This window comes from Geotrypetes seraphini, chromosome 6 (assembly GCF_902459505.1).
Source record: "Geotrypetes seraphini chromosome 6, aGeoSer1.1, whole genome shotgun sequence".
Lineage (NCBI taxonomy): Eukaryota > Metazoa > Chordata > Amphibia > Gymnophiona > Dermophiidae > Geotrypetes > Geotrypetes seraphini.
In genome coordinates, this window is record NC_047089.1 from 29,204,161 (window position 1) to 29,224,925 (window position 20,765).

Below are 20,765 nucleotides of genomic sequence, written 5' to 3' on the forward strand. Positions count from 1 at the left end.
TAGAAAACTAAGCAGGCTGGCTAACAGGTACTCGCTGGAATTGGCCTGTCAGCTACAGACTGAAGTCTGTGTGTTCTCAATGCAGGCAAATCTGAAGAAATGCTTCAAGCACAAAAATCCTGAAAAAGAGGACTAAAAAAAACCTGAATAAAATAATGAAGAAGAGAGAGCAGAACACACGCCTGCTTACATGCGTGCAAAAGGAAAAAAACTGTAGGTGGAGCTAGACAGCACAGTGAAGTATAGCAGAGGCAGAGAGAAAAAATCCGGAGTGGATTCCTTCTGCAGATGGCACATGGCCATGGGGACACTATCCATCTGTCTAGATCAGGGGTCTCCAAAGTCCCTCCTTGAGGGCCGAATCCAGTCGGGTTTTCAGGATTTCCCCAATGAATATGCATGAGATCTATGTGCATGCATTGCTTTCAATGCATATTCATTGGGGAAATCCTGAAAACCCGACTGGATTCGGCCCTCAAGGAGGGACTTTGGAGATCCTTGGTCTAGATAGAATGTCTCACCTACTGCACTGGAAAGCTAGCACTGAAGTTCATTTGGACATAACTGCGTAGTGATTGTTCTTTTCCAACTGTAGTGCAATGTTGTTTGCTATATAATATATCTAATTTGTTTCAGTGCAATGGGAAATTTTCCCACATATAAATAGGTCTCCTATTAAGGCAATTACACTATAAATATTTATAAATATAACAGAAAAACCTTACAGAAAAATTTGACATTCACTGCACTGTCAAGTCAACTTCATGACTGACTTGAACCATACTTAGTAGAGAAAATATCTGGAGAAAATGTATATTTCAGTGGTTCCCAAACTTTTCTAGTTCAAGGCACCCTTGGCGTGTCAGTAATTTTTTCATGGTGCCCTTAAGTCAAAAGGAATACCTAATAGTTCCCTCCCCCCATGGACTAGTATCTCCTTTTCTTCCCTTCACTAGTCTGGCATCAGTCTCCTCCACCCTTGCTTTGGTGGTTTTCTCACTTACCCCTCTCCTCCCAAATGGGTGCGGCATTTCTCTCTTTCCACGGGATCCAGTACCTCTCTCTCCCTTCCCCACCCTGCAGCTTGCAGTTTTCAGGCTGCTGGCAGCTTAAACACACTGCTTGCAACAGCCCCAGAAGCTTTCCCCTCTACTTCAATTTCCTGTCCCCACAGAAAAAGGACGCTGCAGCAGAGGGAAAGCTTCCAGATCGTCGAAGGCAACATGTTTAAGTTTCCGGCTGTGGATAGAAAGATTGTAAGCTGCAGTAAGGGGAAGGGAGATGGGGTGCCAAACTTGACAGTTCATTTGCATCTTCCTTTGCTGCACCCTGCAATTTTGCCACAGCACTCCAGGACTCTGCGGCACACAGTTTGGAAAACACTGATATATGTTTAAATTTGTAGTGCTCCAAATAAGTCTGTTGATAAAGGAGAAACAAATATTTGGTTGAACACTCTGTTGAAAAGGTTTGAGGGTATTCAAAGGAAAACCCTGCTCATGCAACTGATTCTTGAGGGTGTAGTATTTATATAACAGTCTGCACTGGTGTAACAGGTTGGGGAGAGCCAGCTCGTTCTGAGGAGGAAGCAGAACGGCTTGAAATCTCCCGTTGTAATTCTTCTACCTTTTTCTGAAGTTCTGCCCGCTTTGCCAGAAGCTCTTTGTATCTATTGTGAACTGGCTCCTATATGACAATTGAAAGAAATTTGTTAGAAAGTAATCTTATTTTCTGTTTGACATAGACACACAAATGGTCTTCCTTGAAAGTGAAGCCGATTACCTATAATAGCAGGAAAATGTGGCCATACATTTTGGTGATGTCATCCAAGGTGCCCAGATTCCTCCTCCAGTTTGATAGGTATTTACAGGAGGGATTGGGGGGGGGGTTAGGTCAGTGTATTTGTATGTTCTTTCAGAGAACCTATCAATTCTTAAACATCCTTACAGGTAAAGGAAAGGACCTCCCAAACAGCTGTAATTGGGGGGGGGGGGATCATCATTCTGGTGGTTGGAGTGGTGTTTTGTTTTTTTTTTTGTTTGTTTAAACAGAGATTAGGAGGGAGGGGACTGCATTTCCCTGCTGTCTACAGAGAACCCCTATTACAGGTAAGCAACTTTGCTTTCTTCATAGACACATATTTTTGAGTGGTGGCCCACCTGAACAGGAAGGAAGTGGATAAAAGCAGGAAGCCACTGTAGAAAAAGCACAGTTACTTACCGTAACAGGTGTTATCCAGGGACAGCAGGCAGATATTCTTGACTGATGGGTGACGGCACCGACGGAGCCCCGGTACGGACAATTTTAGAGTGATTGCACTCTAAGAACTTAGAAAGTTCTAGTTAGGCCTCACCGCGCATGCGCGAGTGCCTTCCCGCCCGACGAAGGTGCGCGGTCCCCAGTTAGGATAAGCCAGCTAAGAAGCCAACCCGGGGAGGTGGGAGGGACGCAAGAATATCTGCCTGCTGTCCCTGGATAACACCTGTTACGGTAAGTAACTGTGCTTTATCCCAGGACAAGCAGGCAGCATATTCTTGACTGATGGGTGACCTCCAAGCTAACAAAAAGAGGGATGGAGGGAAGGTTGGCCATTAGGAAAATAAATTTTGTAAAACAGATTTGCTGAAGTGTCCATCCCGTCTGGAGAATGCATCCAGACAATAGTGAGATGTAAAAGTATGAACTGAGGACCAAGTAGCAGCCTTGCAGATTTCCTCAATGGAAGTGGAACGGAGGAAAGCTACAGACGCTGCCATAGCTCTAATCTTGTGGCCCGTGACAGAACCTTCCAGTGTCAGGCCCGACTGAGCATAACAGAATGAAACGCAAGCAGCAAGCCAATTGGACAGGGTGCGTTTAGATACAGGATGACCCAACTTGTTAGGATCAAAGGACAAAAACAGTTGGGGAGATGATCTGTGAGGTTTGGTGCGTTCAAGATAGTAAGCCAGAGCACGTTTACAGTCCAAGGTATGCAAAGCCTGTTCACCTGGATTAGAATGAGGCTTTGGAAAAAATACAGGTAGGACAATGGACTGATTAAGATGAAAGTCAGACACAACCTTAGGGAGAAATTTTGGATGTGTACGGAGGACCACCTTATCATGGTGAAAAACAGTGAAAGGTGGATCTGCTACTAGTGCATGCAGCTCACTGACCCTCCTGGCAGAAGTGAGAGCTATAAGGAAGACCACTTTCCAAGTAAGAAATCTGAAATGCGCTGTGGCCAAAGGTTCGAAAGGAGGCTTCATTAAAGCAGAAAGAACCACATTGAGATCCCAGACTACAGGAGGGGCCTAAGAGGTGGTTTCACATTGAAAAGGCCCCTCATGAACCTAGAAACCAAAGGATGAGCCGAGAGGGGTTTTCCATGGACCAGCTCATGAAAAGCAGCAATTGCAGTAAGATGAACTCTGATAGAAGTAGATTTATGGCCAGAGTCAGACAAGGAAAGAAGATAGTCCAACACCAGTCCCACTGCTAGAGACATGGGATTATGGTGATGTAAGAGGCACCAGGAAGAAAACCGAGACCACTTCTGTTGATAACACTGAAGAGTGGCCGGTTTCCTGGAAGCATTAATGATAGAACGGACAGGCTGAGAAAGGAGTGAATGAGCCGAAGTCAGCCCGAGAGAAACCAAGCTGTCAGGTGCAGAGACTGCAGGTTGGGATGCAGAAGGGACTGTTGATGCTGAGTAAGCAGAGAAGGAAACAGAGGAAGAGGTAAGGGTTCCCTGGAACTGAGTTGAAGTAGAAGGGAGAACCAATGATGCCTGGGCCACCATGGAGCGATGAGAATCATGGTGGCCCGTTCCCTCTTGAGCTTGAACAATGTCCGTAGCATGAGCGGTAGAGGGGGAAATGCATATAGGAAGAGACTGGTCCAATCCAGGAGAAATGCATCGGGCGCCAGACGGTGAGGAGAGTAGAGTCTGGAGCAAAACAGGGGCAGCTGATGGTTGTGGGGAGCTGCAAAAAGATCCACTTGATGAGTGCCCCATTGAGTGAAAATGGACTGAAGAGTCGTGGGATCGAGAGACCATTCGTGAGGTTGAAGAATTCTGCTGAGATTGTCTGCTAAGGAATTCTGTTCCCCTTGAATGTAGACAGCCCTCAGGAATAAGTGACGAGCTGTCGCCCAAGACCAAATCCTTTGGGCTTCCTGACACAACAGGCGGGAGCCCGTCCCTCCCTGTTTGTTGATGTAGTACATTGCAACTTGATTGTCTGTGCAAATGAGTAGTACTTGAGGAAAGAGAAGATGTTGAAATGCCTTGAGGGCATAAAACATTGCTCGGAGTTCCAGGAAATTGATGTGGTGTTTCTTTTCCTGGATAGTCCAGAACTCCTGTGTTTGGAACTCGTTCAAGTGAGCTCCCCAGGCATAGGGGGAGGAATCCGTGGTGATGACCAGTTGATGAGGAGGTAGATGGAACAGCAAACCTCTGGATAGATTTGAAGATGTCAACCACCAAAGAAGCGACTGTCGAAGAGACGAGGTCACAGATATGTGTTGTGAACAAGGATCCGTCGCTTGGGACCACTGGGTCGTTAAGGTCCATTGAGGAGTACGCAGGTGGAGACGTGCAAAGGGTGTGACATGTACTGTGGAGGCCATGTGTCCCAAGAGCACCATCATGTGATTTGCAGAGATGGAAGTTTGCTGAAACACCTGCTGACATAGAGAAAGGATGGTGTGAAGGCGGTTTGGTGGAAGAAACGCCCTCATCCGAATAGTGTCCAGAATGGCCCCAATGAATTGAAGTCGCTGAGTTGGAATGAGGTGCGACTTGGGTAGATTGATTTCGAACCCCAACAGTCGAAGGAAGTGAATGGTCTGGTTGGTGGCAAGCTGAACCGCCTGAGGAGAATGAGCCTTGATCAGCCAGTCGTCTAGATAAGGGAAGACTTGAAAGTTGTGAGAGCGGAGATAGGCCGCAACCACAATCAGACATTTGGTGAACACCCTGGGAGAGGAGGCCAGGCCGAAGGGTAACACCTTGTACTGATAATGATGTTGGTTGATGAGAAAGCGTAGATATTGCCTGGACGTCAGATGGATAGGAATGTGTGTGTACGCCTCCTTGAGATCGAGGGACATAGCCAGTTGCCCTGAGAGAGAAGAGGGTATAGGGTGGCAAGAGATAGCATTTTGAACTTCTCCTTGACCAAACATTTGTTGAGATCTCGGAGATCTAATATTGGTCTGAGGTCTCCGGTCTTTTTGGGTACTAGAAAGTACCGAGAGTAAAATCCCTGGCCTCGCTGATCTTGAGGAACTTCTTTGATGGCATTGAGAAGAAGGAGGGATTGAACCTCTTGAGCGAGAAGGAGGGACTGAGATTTGTTGGAAGCAGACTCTTTTGGGAAGCCTAACGGCGGAAGAGTCTGGAAGTTGAGGGAGTAGCCGTGGGCTATGATCGAGAGCACCCACTGGTCGGTGGTGATTACTTCCCATCGAGAGTGAAAAACGTGAAGTTGACCTCCTATGGGCTGTGGAAGAGGACAGGAGGAAGACTGGCAATGCCCTGGAGAAGGGAGTCAAAAGGGCTGTGTCGGCTTAGTTTGAGGAGCAGGCTTTACGGTAGGCGGCTGTTGCTGACGAGCCTGTTGGTGCTGTTGGCGTTGCCTCCGAGGTTGAGGAGGATGAGGTTGAACCGGCCGAGCAGAAAACCTCCTCTGATACGATGGTTGTTGTCTAAATGGACGAGGAGGAGGGGGCTTCTTCTTATTTTTCAACAAAGTGTCCCACCTGTGTCTCATGGGCAGAAAGCTTTTGCGAGGTGGTATCCATGGACTCCCCAAACAGCTCATCCCCTAGGCAGGGCGCATTGGCAAGCCGGTCCTGGTGGTTCACATCCAGGTCTGAGACTCGAAGCCATGCCAATCGTCTCATCGCTACAGGCATAGCCGTGGCCCGTGATGTCAGTTCAAAAGTATCATAAATTGAACGGACCATAAACTTCCTGAGTTGCAAAAGGCTGGAGGTGCATTGTTGAAATGCAGGAAGTTTTCGGTCCGGAATATACTTTTGAAAAGAGGACACCTGTTGGATGAGATGCTTCAGGTAAAAAGAGAAGTGAAACGCGTAATTACCTGAACGGTTGGCCAACATCGCATTTTGGTAAAGACGTTTCCCAAATTTATCCATGGCCTTGCCCTCTCTGCCAGGAGGGACAGAGGCATATACACTAGCTCCCGTAGATTTCTTGAGGGTCGACTCCACCAGCAGAGACTCATGGGGAAGTTGGTGTTTGTCAAACCCTGGAATAGGAATCACTTTATAAAGTGATTCCAGTTTCCTAGGGGCTCCTGGAATAGTTAGAGGAGTTTCCAAATTCTTGTAAAAAGTTTCCCTCAAGATGTCATGGAGGGGTAACTTCAAAAACTCTTTGGGAGGTTGGTCAAAATCCAAAGCATCGAGAAATGCCTTGGATTTTTTAGAGTCGGACTCTAGAGGGATTGAAAGGGTGTCTGACATCTCCTTTAAGAACTTGGTGAAGGAGGAGTGCTCTGGTTTACTAGCAGGATCCTGCACCGATGGATCAACGTCATCAGACGAATAATCTTCCTCGGTACCGAGGTGATCGTCAGAGTCATCCCACAAGTCAGGGTCCCGTACCGATTGAAGACGGCCCTGAGAAAGGGGAGTGGAGGATTCGGTATGCTTGGTCTTGCGTACCGATTTCCCTGAACGTGTCGATACCGTACCTGGTGATTGTACAGCGGTACGGGTGTCAGAGAACGGTACCGGATCAAAAGCCGAGTAAGCAGTACGCCGAAGAGACTTCGGCTCTGCCGACAGAACAGGCATAGAAATAGATTTTTGCGGTGCCGATAATGTCGATGCCGATAAAAGAGGCTGATCGACAATCGGCACCGAAGGCTCAGTAGGTACCGACACTGGAAGGAAGGTTCGGAGTCAGCAGAGCCGGGAGCAATTTTTGCAGTTGCTCCTTAAGTTGGACCTGTAGGATGGAGGCAATACGCTCATCCAGAGTCGGTCCCGATGGCACCGGTACCGCTTTTTTCTTGCTCGGTACCTGGGGTGTAGCTCAACTCTCAGGCAAAGTCGATGCCGATGAAGAGGCAGTAACTTCAATGGGAGCGGACTTGGCTCACTGCATGCTCGACTGGCGGGCCGAGAACAGTAGGGGAAGGCTTCTTAGCCGGCTTACCTATGGGGTTCGACACCGGCGATGGATCTTGCGGTGCCGACGCTACCGGTGTCGACTTGGAGGAAGTTGCAGGAGTCGATACCGGTGGAACTTCCATAGCGGTACCGAAAAGGATCCGCTGCTGTATTTGTCGATTTTTTTTAAGTTCTCTTTTGAAGAGAACTACAGCGGGTGCACGTTTCTGCCCTATGGTCCGGACCCAGACACTGCAGGCACCACTTGTGCGGGTCGGATAATGATATAGGGTGCGCGTACCGCTGATACTTTTTAAAACCCGGTGAAGGGGGCATGAAGGGAAAAACGGCCGTAGCAAAATCGAAGCCCGAGGCTTCGATGGTGCCAACAGGCCCCGCTGGGGCCGACCGAAAAAAAATCGAAAAAAATTTATTTATTTTTTTTTTTTTAAGTCAAACGAAATAAAATAAGAACGAGAACAATTCTCGAAGAAAAATAACGCGCGAGCGGGAAGGCGAGGAACAATGAAAAAAATTTCCAACAGCCGTTGGAAACACACGTCTATTTAGCTCCACGGAAACTAAGAAACTGGGGACCGCGCGCCTTCGTCGGGCGGGAAGGCACTCACGCACGCGCGGTGCGGCCTAACTAGAACTTTCTAAGTTCTTAGAGTGCAATCACTCTAAAATTGTCCGTACCGGGGCTCCATCGGTGCCGTCACCCATCAGTCAAGAATATGCTGCCTGCTTGTCCTGGGATAAAAAAGATTTCACAGAACAGCCTGTCCAAATATCCTGGGCTGCAGATTCATCTAAACAGCATCTCTTTTGAATGCACTGTAGCTCTAGAGTAGGCATGCCCAGGGGGCTGTAATTCTGGTTTAATTGTAATAGAAAGGAATACAGTCTTCAACCTAAGAAGAATGTTTTCCTTGAGGCCAGAAAGTGAATCGGTTGGACTGTTAAGATAACCGAGGGATAAAAGGGACTCTCAGGGAAGACAAGACCATAGCGGAAAGATTAAATTAATTCTTTGTTTCATTCTTCACCGAGGAGAGTTACCGGTGCCAGAAATGGTAGTCAATTCTGATGAATCAGAGGAACTCAAACAAATCTCTGTAACACTAGATGATGTAATGGGTCAATATGACAAATTGTACAGTAGCAAATCACCTGGACCGGACGGTATACATCCCAGAGTGCTGACAGAATTGAAAAATGAACTTGTAGTGCTATTGTTAGTAATTTTTCTCTAAAATCCAGAATTGTTCTGAAGACTGGAAGGTGGCCGTGACACCAATTTTTAAAAAGGGTTCCAGAGGTGATCTGAGTAATTATAGGCCGGTGAGTGACATCAGTGCCCAGCAAAATGGTAGAGACATTATAAAGAACAAAATGAAAGAACATATAAATAAGTATGGATTAATGAGAGAAAGCCAACATGGATTTAGTCAAAGGAAATCTTGCCTTACCAATCTACTGCATTTCTTTGAAAGGATGAATGAACATGTGGATAAAGGTGAACTGGTTGATATTGTGCATTTGGATTTTCAAAAGGCCTCATGAAAAACCTCTGAGGAAATTAGAAAGTCATGGGATAGAGCAAATGTCCTTTTATGGATTAAGAACTGGTTGAAAGACAGAAAACAGAGAGAAGGTTTAAATGGTTAATATTCTCAATGGAGAAGGGTAAATAGTGGGGTTCCCCAGGGGTCTGTGCTGGGACTGCTGCTTTTTAACATATTTATCAATGATCTAGAGTTGGGAATAATTAGTGAGATAAATTTGCTGATGACGAAGTTGTTCAAAGTTGTTAAATCGAAAGAGGATTGTGAAAAACTGCAAGAGGACCTTGAGACTATGGCAGATGACATTTAATGTGAGTAAGTACAAAGTGATGCATGTGGGAAAGAGGAACCTGAATTATAGCTACGTGATGCAGGGTTTCACGTTAGGAGTCACTGCCAAGGAAAAGGATCTAGGTGTCATTGAGGATATGTTGAAACCTTCAGCTCAAAGTACAGCGGTGGCTAAGAAAGCAAACAGAATGTTAGGAATTATCAGGAAAGGAATGGAAAACAAAGATGAAAGTTGTTATAATGTCCTTGTATTGCTTTATGATATGGCCGTACCTCAAATACTATGTGCAAGTCTGGTCGCCATATCTCAAAAAAGATATAGCGGAATTAGAAAAGTTACAGAGAAGGGCAAAAAAATGATAAAAGGGATGGGACAACTTCCCTATAAGGAAAGGCTAAAGCTGCTAGGGCTCTTCAGCTTGGAGAAGGGATGTCTCAGGGGTGATATGATAGAGGTCTACAAAATACTGAATGGAGCGGAAAGGGTAGATGTGAATTGCTTGTTTACTCTTTCCAAAAATACTAGGACTAGGGGGCAAGCGAAGAAACAAACCAGAGAAAATATTTCTTCACATGTGTGATTAAACTCTGGAATTCATTGCTGGAGAATGTGGTGAAATCAGTTAGCTTGGCGGGGTGTAAAAAAGGTTTGGATAAATTCCTAAAAGGGAAGTCCATAGGCCATAATTGAGATAGCTTAGGGAAATTCACCTCTTATTCTTAGGATAAGCAGCATAAAATCTGTTTTACTACTTGGGATCTAGCTAGGTGCTTGGGGTGGCCACTATTGGAAACAGGATACTGGGCTTGATGGACCTTCGGTCTGTCCCAGTATGGCAATTCTTATGTACACAAATCTTAAATTTACAAACATGGACTTCCTTTTTACTTTACAAATGTAACCCAGAGAATAACTGCAACGAGTCTGTTTCCTCACTTCCTCCCAGTTTGCCAGCAAGTGACTCCGTGGCCATCCTTTCAGCAAGGGGTGTCTTTCCCACTAATATAAAACATAGAAATGCTTTGAAACTGAACTGCTCTGCCATCCTATTTGACTGGGGGAAAACACACATGCCCAGGTGGTTCAAAATGAGTAGTTTTAAAACTAGAATCTCTACACTACGGAGGATCGATCACCCATTCACTACTTGGCCATTGTCATATCATCATTTCAATGCTCTTCGGATTCTTTCACACTACTTTAGAACCCAGATCCAAGTTCATTTCAGAAGTAGCAATTGAGAACTTACCTGAGGTTTCATTCTGGGATTCCATCTTATATAATATCCCACCCACAACTCTAGGTGACGCATACTGGCCACAGGATACAAGATGTGGTTCGAGTAGCTTACATACAGTGGATTTGTAAAATCTTCAAGTTGGCCATTTATGTAGGACCATAAAGAGACTGTTTCTTTGGAAAGATTCTGCAAAGAATCCAAAAAAAAGTTTATCAGTCTGTTAATACTGTAGATACACTGGAGACATAGTAACTCCTCTCAGATTGAAGTGATACAATGCAAAAATGCACATCTGTAGGCTATGAACGATATTAAGAGAGAGCCCAAGTTTCTGATATGTGATACTGAGGGGCATTTTTGATATGGCATCCAAATCCGAGTTTGGGCATTTTGCGGAACCCGCACAAAAATCCAGTAGCGAACATACCGATTTTCGAAACCGAAATATGTCTCTCTTCATTTCGAAAATGGCCATTTCTCAGATGTGCTTGTCTTGAGTGTACAAAGAAAATAAAATGAACAACTGAAGAATAACCTTAAAAATTGGGATGGGGGTGGGGAGATGCGGGAAGAGATTTAAAAAAATTACTAGTGAAAATAAATATAAAAAATGGAACACAAAAAATACAAAGTAAATGAGAGCAGATAAAGATCTGAATGGTCCATCCAGTCTACCCAACCACACATGCTCTATAAATTAATGATTTAATTTAAATTGTTCTTTACCTTAGATATTTCTGGGACAGAAACCCAGAGCTCTGCCTGGTACTGTGCTTAGGTTCCATCTACTGGAGTCTCAATCAAAGCTCACTCCAGCCCATCTAAACCATCCCAGCTGTCAAAGTCCTCCTCAGCCCATCCACAAATGAATGGCCATATAAGACGGGACACAAACTGTGCAAGTCTGCCCAGTACTGGCCTTAGTTTCTTCAATATATCCCATTATTTTCCGATTAGAGATCTTGTGTTCATCCCATGCTTTTTTTGAACTCTTGTCAATGTTTTCCTCTCCACCACCTCCCTCGGGAGCACATTTCAGGCATCAACCACCCTCTCCTAACATTACTCTTGAGAAATACAGTGGAACCTTGGTTTACGAGCATAATTCGTTCCAGAAGCATGCTCGTAAACCAAAGTACTCGTATATCAAAGCGAGTTTCCCCATAGGAACTAAGGGAAACTCGCTTGATACGTTCCCACCCAGCCCCATCCCCCAAGGCCAGCGGCGCTGCTCTACCCCCCCCCCCCGAGAAGCGGCATTGCTCCCCCTGCTCACGAAGGCCCCCCCTCCGCTCGCGTCTTCCCCCCCCCCCCCGCGATCTGGCATCCCCCACACACCACACACCCGAACACATTGCTTACTCCTGTCTGGCATCGGCACCAGCACCAATGCACAGGACATGCCGGTGCCGGCCGAAGATCTGCTGTCTTCTTTTTTTGTGGGCCTTGAGCATCTGCGCATGCTCAAGGCCTTTGAGTTCTCGCTCTCTCCGAGATTCTCGGAGAGAGCGGGAACTCGAAAGCTTTGAGCATGCGCAGATGCTCAAGGCCCACAAAAAAAGAAGGCAGCAGAACTTCGGGCACCGGCACCAGCATGTCCTGTGCGTTGGTGCTGGTGCTAGACGGGGGTAAGCAATGTGTTCAAGTGGGTGGGTGCATGGGGGATGCCAGATTGTGGCAGGGGGGGGGGGTAACACGAGCGGGAGGGGAATTCTGGATCGCAGGGGGGGGTGCCGGATCACCAGGGGGGGGGTGTGCTCGTAAATTGAGGCAAGCTCGGTTTCTGAGGCGCCGATTTTGCGAATGTTTTGCTCGTTTTGCAAAACACTCGCAAACCGGTGCACTCGTAAACCGAGGTACCACTGTATATTTGAAAATATATTATCCCAGGACAAGCAGGCAGATATTCTTGACTGATGGGTGACGGCACCGACGGAGCCCCGGTACGGACAATTTTAATGATTGCACTCTAAGAACTTGGAAAGTTCTAGTAGGCCGCACCGCGCACGCGCGAGTGCCTTCCCGCCCGACAGAGGCGCGCGGTCCCCAGTTTCTTAGTTTCCGCGGAGCTAAGAAGTTGCTTTTTTCAACGGCTGTTGAAATTTTTTCCTTAATGCCTTCCCGCTCGCGAAACCTTTTTGGAAGTTTTTTTCCCTTCATTTCTTTTCTTTATTTAAAAAAAAAAAAACAAAAAAAACCGAACGTTTACTTTTTATTTTTCTCGTCATTTCGGTTTTGCCCCGGCGGGGCCTTCTGCCACCATCGAGGCCTCGGCCTTCGATTTGGCAGAAGACGTTTTTACTTTCATGCCCCCCCAGCCAGGGTTCAAGAAGTGTCAGCGGTGTGCACGGCCTATATCCCTCACGGACCCGCACAACTGGTGCTTACAGTGCCTAGGTCCTGAACATCAGGCTTCCACCTGCACCCGCTGTGCCACGTTAAAAAAACATACCTTAAAAAATCGCCAGATACAACAGCGATTACTTTTCGGTGCCGAAATGTCCGATCTTGCGTCATCGACACCGGCTTCGGCTCCATTGCAGTCGGCACCCTCTTCGTCGACACCGCACGACACCGCGCCGGCGTCGCAACACCCAGGTAAGCCGGCTAAGAAGCCTTCCCCGCTGGAGCGTCCTCCGGTCTCGATTGCAGCGAGCCCAGTCCTGCCGACCGTGAGGCGCCCGCGGAAGCGCTCCGCTCCTATCGAGGTGAGTCCCTCGACCTCGGGCTCCTCATCTTCGGGGCGTCGAGCGGCACCGCAGGTACCACAAAAGAAAAAGGCGGTACCGGTGCCTTCTTTGGATGAGCGCATTGCAGCTATCCTACAAGTGCAGCTCAAGGAGCAGTTACAACAATTCCTTCCTGCTCTCTTGGCACCGAACCTTCCGGTCCCGGTCCGGTCTGAGCCACCGGTACCGGCAGTGGAGCAGCCCCTACTGTCAGCATCCACTGTTTCGGTACCGGTTCACTCGGCATCATCGGTATCGATGCCAGTCCTTGCACCGGAGCCGAGAGCCCAGCATCAGTCGGTGCAGACTTCGGCACCGTTGCAGTCGGTAACATCTCCTGGTACCGTATCTATGAGGTCGGGTAAGTCGGCACGCAAATCCCGACACCTAGAACCCTCTACTCCGGAGTCTCGGGACCGCAGCTCCCATATTAGGGACCCTGATCTGTGGGGTGACTCCGAAGAGCCTTTTCTTTCTGAGGGTGAGTGTTCTTCGGATGAGGATGATCCTGCTATTCCTGATCCATCCTCCAAACATGATTCCACATCTTTCACTTCTTTCTTGAAGGACATGTGCGAATCTCTTTCCATTCCTTTGGAGGCTGAGTCTAAAAAATCCAAGGCCTTTCTTGATGCCCTTGACTTTGACCAGCCTCCAAAGGAATTTTTGAAACTCCCTCTTCATGACATCTTGAGGGAAACTTTCTATAAAAACCTAGAGACTCCTTTAACTATTCCAGGAGCTCCCCGCAAATTGGATTCATTATACAAAGTAATCCCTATTCCTGGGTTTGATAAGCCACAGCTTCCCCATGAATCTCTGCTTGTGGAATCTACGCTTAAAAAGTCTGGGGGGACTAGTGTATATGCTTCTGTCCCTCCTGGCAGAGAAGGTAAAGCCATGGACAAATTCGGTAAGCGATTATACCAGAATGCTATGCTCGCTAACAGATCTGGTAATTATGCTTTTCATTTTTCTTTTTATCTCAAGCATCTCCTTACCACCATGGCTTCCTTTGAAAAGTACCTTCCTGAGCGGAAACGACAGGCTTTTCACCACTGTTCGTCTTCTCTTTTCCAGCTCCGTAAATTTATGGTAAGATCCATTTACGATACCTTCGAACTTACCTCCAGAGCGACGGCCATGTCTGTGGCCATGCGCCGCCTTGCCTGGCTGAGAGTATCCGAGCTTGATGTCAACCATCAAGATCGGTTGGCTAATGCTCCATGCCTGGGAGATGAGCTCTTTGGGGAATCCATGGACTCGACCACCCAGAAGCTCTCCGCCCATGAGACACGCTGGGATACTCTCCTCAAAACAAAAAAGAAGACTCCACCGGCACGGCCTTTCAGACAGCAGTCGGCCTACCAACGCCGTTATGTGGCTCGTCCATTGCCATCAGTTCCCCAGCAACCTAGGCGTCAACGTCAACAACGACAGACTCCTAGACCACCGCAGCAACAACCTGTGAAGCCGCCTCCACAGCAGAAATCTACGCAGCCCTTTTGACTTAATTCTCCAGGGCATAGCCAGCGTCACCACATATACCCACCTACCTCAACCTATAGGTGGCCGTCTCACTTTTTTCCTCAGCCGGTGGGATGTTATCACTTTGGACCAATGGGTCCTCAACATCATTCGCCACGGCTACTCTCTCAACTTTCAGACACTTCCTACCTTAAGTCTGCCAAGAGAGTCTGCTTTGAACACTCCTCAGTCTTCTCTCCTTCTCCAGGAGGTTCAATCCCTCCTCCTTTTGAACGCCATAGAGGAAGTTCCTCTAGATCAAAAGGGACAGGGATTCTACTCACGTTACTTTCTAGTCCCCAAAAAAACAGGAGATCTCAGGCCAATTCTAGATCTTCGAGATCTCAACAAATGCTTAGTCAAAGAAAAATTCAAGATGCTTTCTTTAGCCACTCTTTACCCTCTTCTCAATCAAAACGACTGGCTATGCTCCCTCGATCTCAAAGACGCATACACTCACATACCGGTCAATCTGACCTCCAGACAGTACCTCCGTTCATGATCAATCACTGTCATTACCAATACAAGATGCTGCCCTTCGGCCTTGCCTCCTCTCCAAGAGTGTTCACCAAATGTCTGATTGTGGTGGCGGCCTTTTTACGCTCTCACCACCTTTCCTTACCTGGACGATTGGTTGATAAAGGCCAATTCATCTCAGACAGTACTCCTGGCCACCAACCAGACCATCCTGTTTCTCCAACTTCTGGGGTTCGAGATCAATCTACCCAAATCTCATCTTATCCCCACTCAGAGACTTCAATTCATTGGAGCGGTGTTAGACACAGTCCTCATGAGAGCGTTCCTGCCGTCCAACCGTCTTCAAACTCTTCAGTCTCTATATCAGCAGGTGCTTCTACAACGTTCCATCTCTGCCAAGCAAATGATGATACTCTTGGGTCACATGGCCTCCACAGTTCATGTCACACCCTTCGCACGTCTTCACCTGCGCACTCCTCAATGGACCCTAGCTACCCAGTGGTCCCAAGTGACGGATCCCTGCTCACGACACATATCTGTGACATCGTCTCTTCGTCAGTCTCTACAATGGTGGTTGATATCCTCAAATCTCTCCAGAGGTCTTCTGTTCCATCTACCTCCTCATCAACTTGTCATCACCACCGACGCCTCCCCTTATGCCTGGGGAGCTCATTTGAACGAATTCCAAACTCAAGGACTTTGGACAGCCCAGGAAATGAAGCATCACATCAATTTCCTGGAACTCAGAGCGATGTTTTATGCCCTCAAGGCCTTCCAACATCTTCTCTTTCCTCAAGTCCTCCTGCTGTGCACAGACAATCAAGTTGCGATGTACTACATCAACAAGCAGGGGGGGACAGGCTCTCGCCTCTTGTGCCAGGAAGCCCAGAAGATTTGGGCTTGGGCCACAGATCACCAACTTTTTCTGAAAGCTATCTACATTCAGGGAGAACAGAATTCTTTAGCAGACAAGCTCAGCAGAATTCTTCAGCCTCACGAGTGGACACTCGATCCTTTAACTCTACAGTCCATCTTCGCTCAGTGGGGCACTCCTCAGATAGACCTCTTTGCAGCTCCTCACAATCACCAGCTGCCCCTATTCTGCTCCAGACTCTACTCTCCTCACCGTCTGGCAGCGGATGCATTTCTCCTCGATTGGTCCAATCTGTTCCTGTACGCTTTCCCTCCTCTGCCTCTCATGTTGCGAACCTTGTTCAAGCTCAAGAGGGAAAGAGCCACCATGATTCTGATTGCTCCACGGTGGCCCAGGCAACATTGGTTCTCCCTTCTACTTCAACTCAGTTCCAGGGAGCCTTTTCTTCTTCCGCTGTTTCCTTCTCTGCTTACGCAACATCAGGAGACACTTCTGCATCCCAACCTTCCGTCTCTGCACCTGACAGCTTGGTTTCTCTCGGGCTGACTTCTCATAATACTTCTTTGTCTCAGCCCGTTCGTTCCATTCTGGATGCCTCCAGGAAACCGGCCACTCTGCAATGTTACCATCAGAAGTGGACACGATTTTCTTCCTGGTGTCTTCTTCATCAACATGATCCCACTTCCCTTGCTGTAGAGACTTTGTTGGATTATCTACTTTCTTTGTCTGACTCTGGCCTTAAGTCTACTTCCATCAGAGTCCACCTTAGTGCTATTGCTGCTTTTCATGAGCCAGTTTATGGAAAACTTCTCTCGGCTCATCCCTTGGTGTCCAGATTCATGCGGGGTCTTTTCAATGTGAAACCACCTCTTAAAGCCCCTCCTGTAATCTGGGATCTCAATCTGGTTCTTTCCGCCTTAATGAAGCCTCCATTTGAACCTTTGGCTACCACTCCTTTCAAGTTTCTCACTTGGAAAGTACTTTTCCTTATTGCTCTTACCTCTGCCAGGAGGGTCAGTGAGCTACATGCACTAGTTGCAGATCCACCTTTTACGGTCTTTCATCATGACAAGGTGGTTCTGCGTACACATCCAAAGTTTCTCCCGAAGGTTGTCTCTGAATTCCATCTCAACCAATCCATTGTTCTGCCTGTCTTCTTTCCGAAACCTCACTCTCATTCTGGAGAACAGGCTCTACATACTTTGGACTGTAAGAGGGCTCTAGCTTACTATTTAGAGCGTACTAAGCCCCACAGATCAGCTCCCCAACTCTTTCTGTCCTTTGATCCGAATAAATTGGGACGTCCTGTTTCTAAACGTACGTTGTCTAATTGGCTGGCAGCGTGCATTTCATTCTGTTATGCTCAGACCGGACTGACACTGGAAGGTTCTGTCACGGCCCATAGAGTTAGAGCTATGGCAGCATCTGTAGCTTTCCTCCGTTCCACTCCTATTGAGGAAATCTGCAAGGCTGCTACTTGGTCCTCAGTTCATACTTTTACATCTCACTATTGTCTGGATGCTTTCTCCAGACGGGATGGACACTTCGGCCAATCTGTTTTGCAAAATTTGTTTTCCTAATGGCCAACCTTCCCTCCATCCCTCTTTTTGTTAGCTTGGAGGTCACCCATCAGTCAAGAATATGCTGCCTGCTTGTCCTGGGATAAAGCAGTTACTTACCATAACAGGTGTTATCCAGGGACAGCAGGCAGATATTCTTGCGTCCCACCCTCCTCCCCGGGTTGGCTTCTTAGCTGGCTTATACTAACTGGGGACCGCGCGCCTCTGTCGGGCGGGAAGGCACTTGCGCGTGCGCGGTGCGGCCTACTAGAACTTTCCAAGTTCTTAGAGTGCAATCACTCTAAAATTGTCCGTACCGGGGCTCTGTCGGTGCCGTCACCCATCAGTCAAGAATATCTGCCTGCTGTCCCTGGATAACACCTGTTACGGTAAGTAACTGTGCTTTACTGTCAGTCTGCTTTAGTTAAAACGGAACCAGTGGGAAATTTGAGGCTTGTGGCCTGAGAGGAGGGACTAGGGGGGGGGGGCAAAGAAAGTGATAAGAGCATATGTGCATGGTTTTTTTGGGGTGGGGGTGGGGAGAAAGCCCGTTATGTGATGGGAGAGGGCCAAAGTTCATTCGCTTCACTCTCCCTACCACTACTAATCTAAGCATCTTATTCCTTCCACCCCCAAACAAAGTAGGCACACTTCATCTATGAGAACAAGAAACCACATGGAGGCCTCAAAGGAGTAGAATTGCAAATAACATCACAATATTTCTTCCCGAAAAGGCTGATAGATGAATGAAACAGCTGTCTAGTGGGATGCAGTAGAGGCAAAAACAGTAAAGGAACGCCTGGGGTAAGCACACTCATGAAGTGGTGAAGGGAAAGTCAGAAATCAACTGGGATTTATGGTGTTCAGCATGAATAAAATTCTGCAGCCTAGTTAGGCCCTAGGGTCCAAAACTGCCAACATCTAAGTTTCCATAAGCAACAGGAATGAATACAGCGTAAAAGCATTCTTACACTAGTATAATTATCTTTATTCCTATATGTTTTATACGATTCATAGACAACGGCGCAAAAGACAAAGGTGCGCGCCGACAACTGAGCGCAAGATGGAGGCGCGCACCAAAGAAAATTACAGTTTTTAGGGGCTCGGACGGGGGTTTTTGTTGGGGAAACCCCCCCCCACTTTACTTAATAGACATCGCGCCGGCGTTATGGGGGGCTTGGGGGGTTGTAACCCTCCACATTTTACTGTAAACTTAACTTTTTCCCTAAAAACAGGGAAAAAGTTAAGTTTTCAGTAAAATGTGGGGGGTTACAACCCCCCACAACGCGGCACGATGTCTATTAAGTAAAGTGGGGGGGTTCCCCCCCCACACCCCTCCATCGGAGCCCTAAAAACAGTAATTTTGAGCGGCGCGCGCCTCTGCGCTGCGCTCAATTGTCTGGGCGCACCTTTGTCCCGGCGCGCTTTTGACCTGACACCGTTTTATACATTTTTAAAGTGAAAATAAAATGGGAAATCCTAAAAATTTATATATTTGGGCTCATTTAAGCGCCATGTCCTGCAACCAATTTTTCCTGCTTCATGTATATAATATACGAGTATCTTTTTATACAGTTTTGTTTTTCCAATAACTAATAGGTCACTTCAAAGGTTTTACAAAAAAACAATAACACCCAGTAGATTGTAGATTGAAAAGCATGTTGGCATCTTGACTGTAGATGGCATATTAAAATCCATGAAGTAGAGAATGACACGGGGACAAATTTTTCCCCGTTCCCGTGGGAACTCATTTTTCCGGAGAGTTCTTTTCCTGCCCCTGGCCCATTCCTGCAAGCTCTGTCCTCATCTGCACAAGCCTCAAACAAAAACTTTAAAATCATAAGTGTTTGAGGCTTGTGCAGTTAAGAAAGAACTTACAGAAATGGGGCAGGGGCAGAGACAGCGACAAAACTCGCAGGAACAGGACAGGGAAAAATTTGTCCCTCTGTCATTCTCTACCCTGAAGCACTCATTTTCGCATACAGTATATTGTTGCCTATTGCATGTGCCCCCTATTTTAAATTTAGAAAAATGCTGTGCTACAATTTGGTAATAATGATTATTAGGTCTTAATAATTCACTTTAAAATTCCTTTCATAAACAATCTTTCTTAATAATCAACAAGCTTACTTCTTTCACTCGCTGCTGCTCACTGTTACAAAGGAATGTTCCAAACAAGCAGCTGTAAAGATGATCTAATACTGTAATCAGAAAGTATTCATTGAACTCAAATGCAGTAGGAAACTAAAAATAACAGAAAAATAAAATTTTAGCACTGTGCAACAGCAGTGTAAATATTGCTACAAATCAATGTTGTTTACATAAAAGTTAATAGCCTTGGAAATGTCAAACCCTTGCCTAGAATATGGCTTGTTTGTAAGACCTGACTTCAAAAAGTTATAATCCTTGTGGAGTTCCACAGGGGTCGTCCCTCTCTCCACTGCTTTTCTTTTTATATATATCTATATATATATCTTTATTGATTTGCCGTATTTCAAAAGTGCCATACAAGAATATATCACAATATTATATATATATATATATATATATATATATATATATATATATATAACCCCTCATTTTCTCCCCCCCTCAATGATTATTCAATAAAACATAGCGACATCTATTTCCCCAGTAACCTTACTCTCTTCAGATTAATAATAATCTCCCACCCTTCCTCCCACCCCAAATGTAAATATTCTAGGGTCAAATTTGGACAGAAATATCCCCCCCTCTCCCACCCTATCTTGGATGTGCATGTTAAGTAAACAAATACTGTCTTATAATCAGAGATCTGCTATATAGAAGTAACATACTATGCCAATGGGCCCCAAACCAATTTAAAAAGACTACTGTGCCCCATACTTTCTGCATTCATTCTCTCATAACTATAGCTAGAGCACAGATTAGCCTACCAGAAAGGGAAATTCAGACGATCATAGTTTTTCCAGTTTGGGGTTATCATCTGCATGGCTATCCCGGTCATTATGAGGAAAAGACGGTATTTATATCGATCTAAGGGAGGCTTAACATGTAATAAAGTCAGTGGAACTGATGAATCTAATTTGATGTTAATTTTCCCCCATATTGACTTCCAGAAGTTGAGTATCAAAGGACAATAGAACAACAGATGATCAAGTGTCCCAATGTCTAAATGACAGTGCCAGCATCTATTAGACTTAGAACTGTCCAACTTGTGTAACCTAACAGGGGTCCAAAAAGATCTATGTAACAGAAAAAAACATGTTTGTCTCATAGATGCTGATGCTGTACATTTCATCCTCCAAGTCCAATTTCGTGGCCATCATGTCACAGAAATATACTGCTTAATCTCGATGCTCCAAATGTCCCTAAGATTATTTTTC

The 20,765-nt window shown here is 46.3% G+C and overlaps 1 protein-coding gene across 2 annotated transcripts in view; it reads right to left on the minus strand.

The window, feature by feature from the left end:
• Positions 1-438: 438 nt before the first annotated feature.
• The window catches only part of MTMR2 (myotubularin related protein 2), a 65,573-nt gene continuing 45,246 nt past the window's right edge, over positions 439-20,765 (minus strand). For both annotated transcript variants that reach the window (XM_033950603.1, XM_033950604.1), the window contains exons 12-14: positions 19,531-19,644; positions 10,244-10,420; positions 439-1,686 (exon numbers count right to left, since the gene is read on the minus strand). In XM_033950603.1, the coding sequence (XP_033806494.1) occupies positions 1,528-1,686; positions 10,244-10,420; positions 19,531-19,644 (450 nt within the window). In that variant the 3' untranslated portion in view covers positions 439-1,527. The remainder of the gene's footprint in view (positions 1,687-10,243; positions 10,421-19,530; positions 19,645-20,765) is intronic.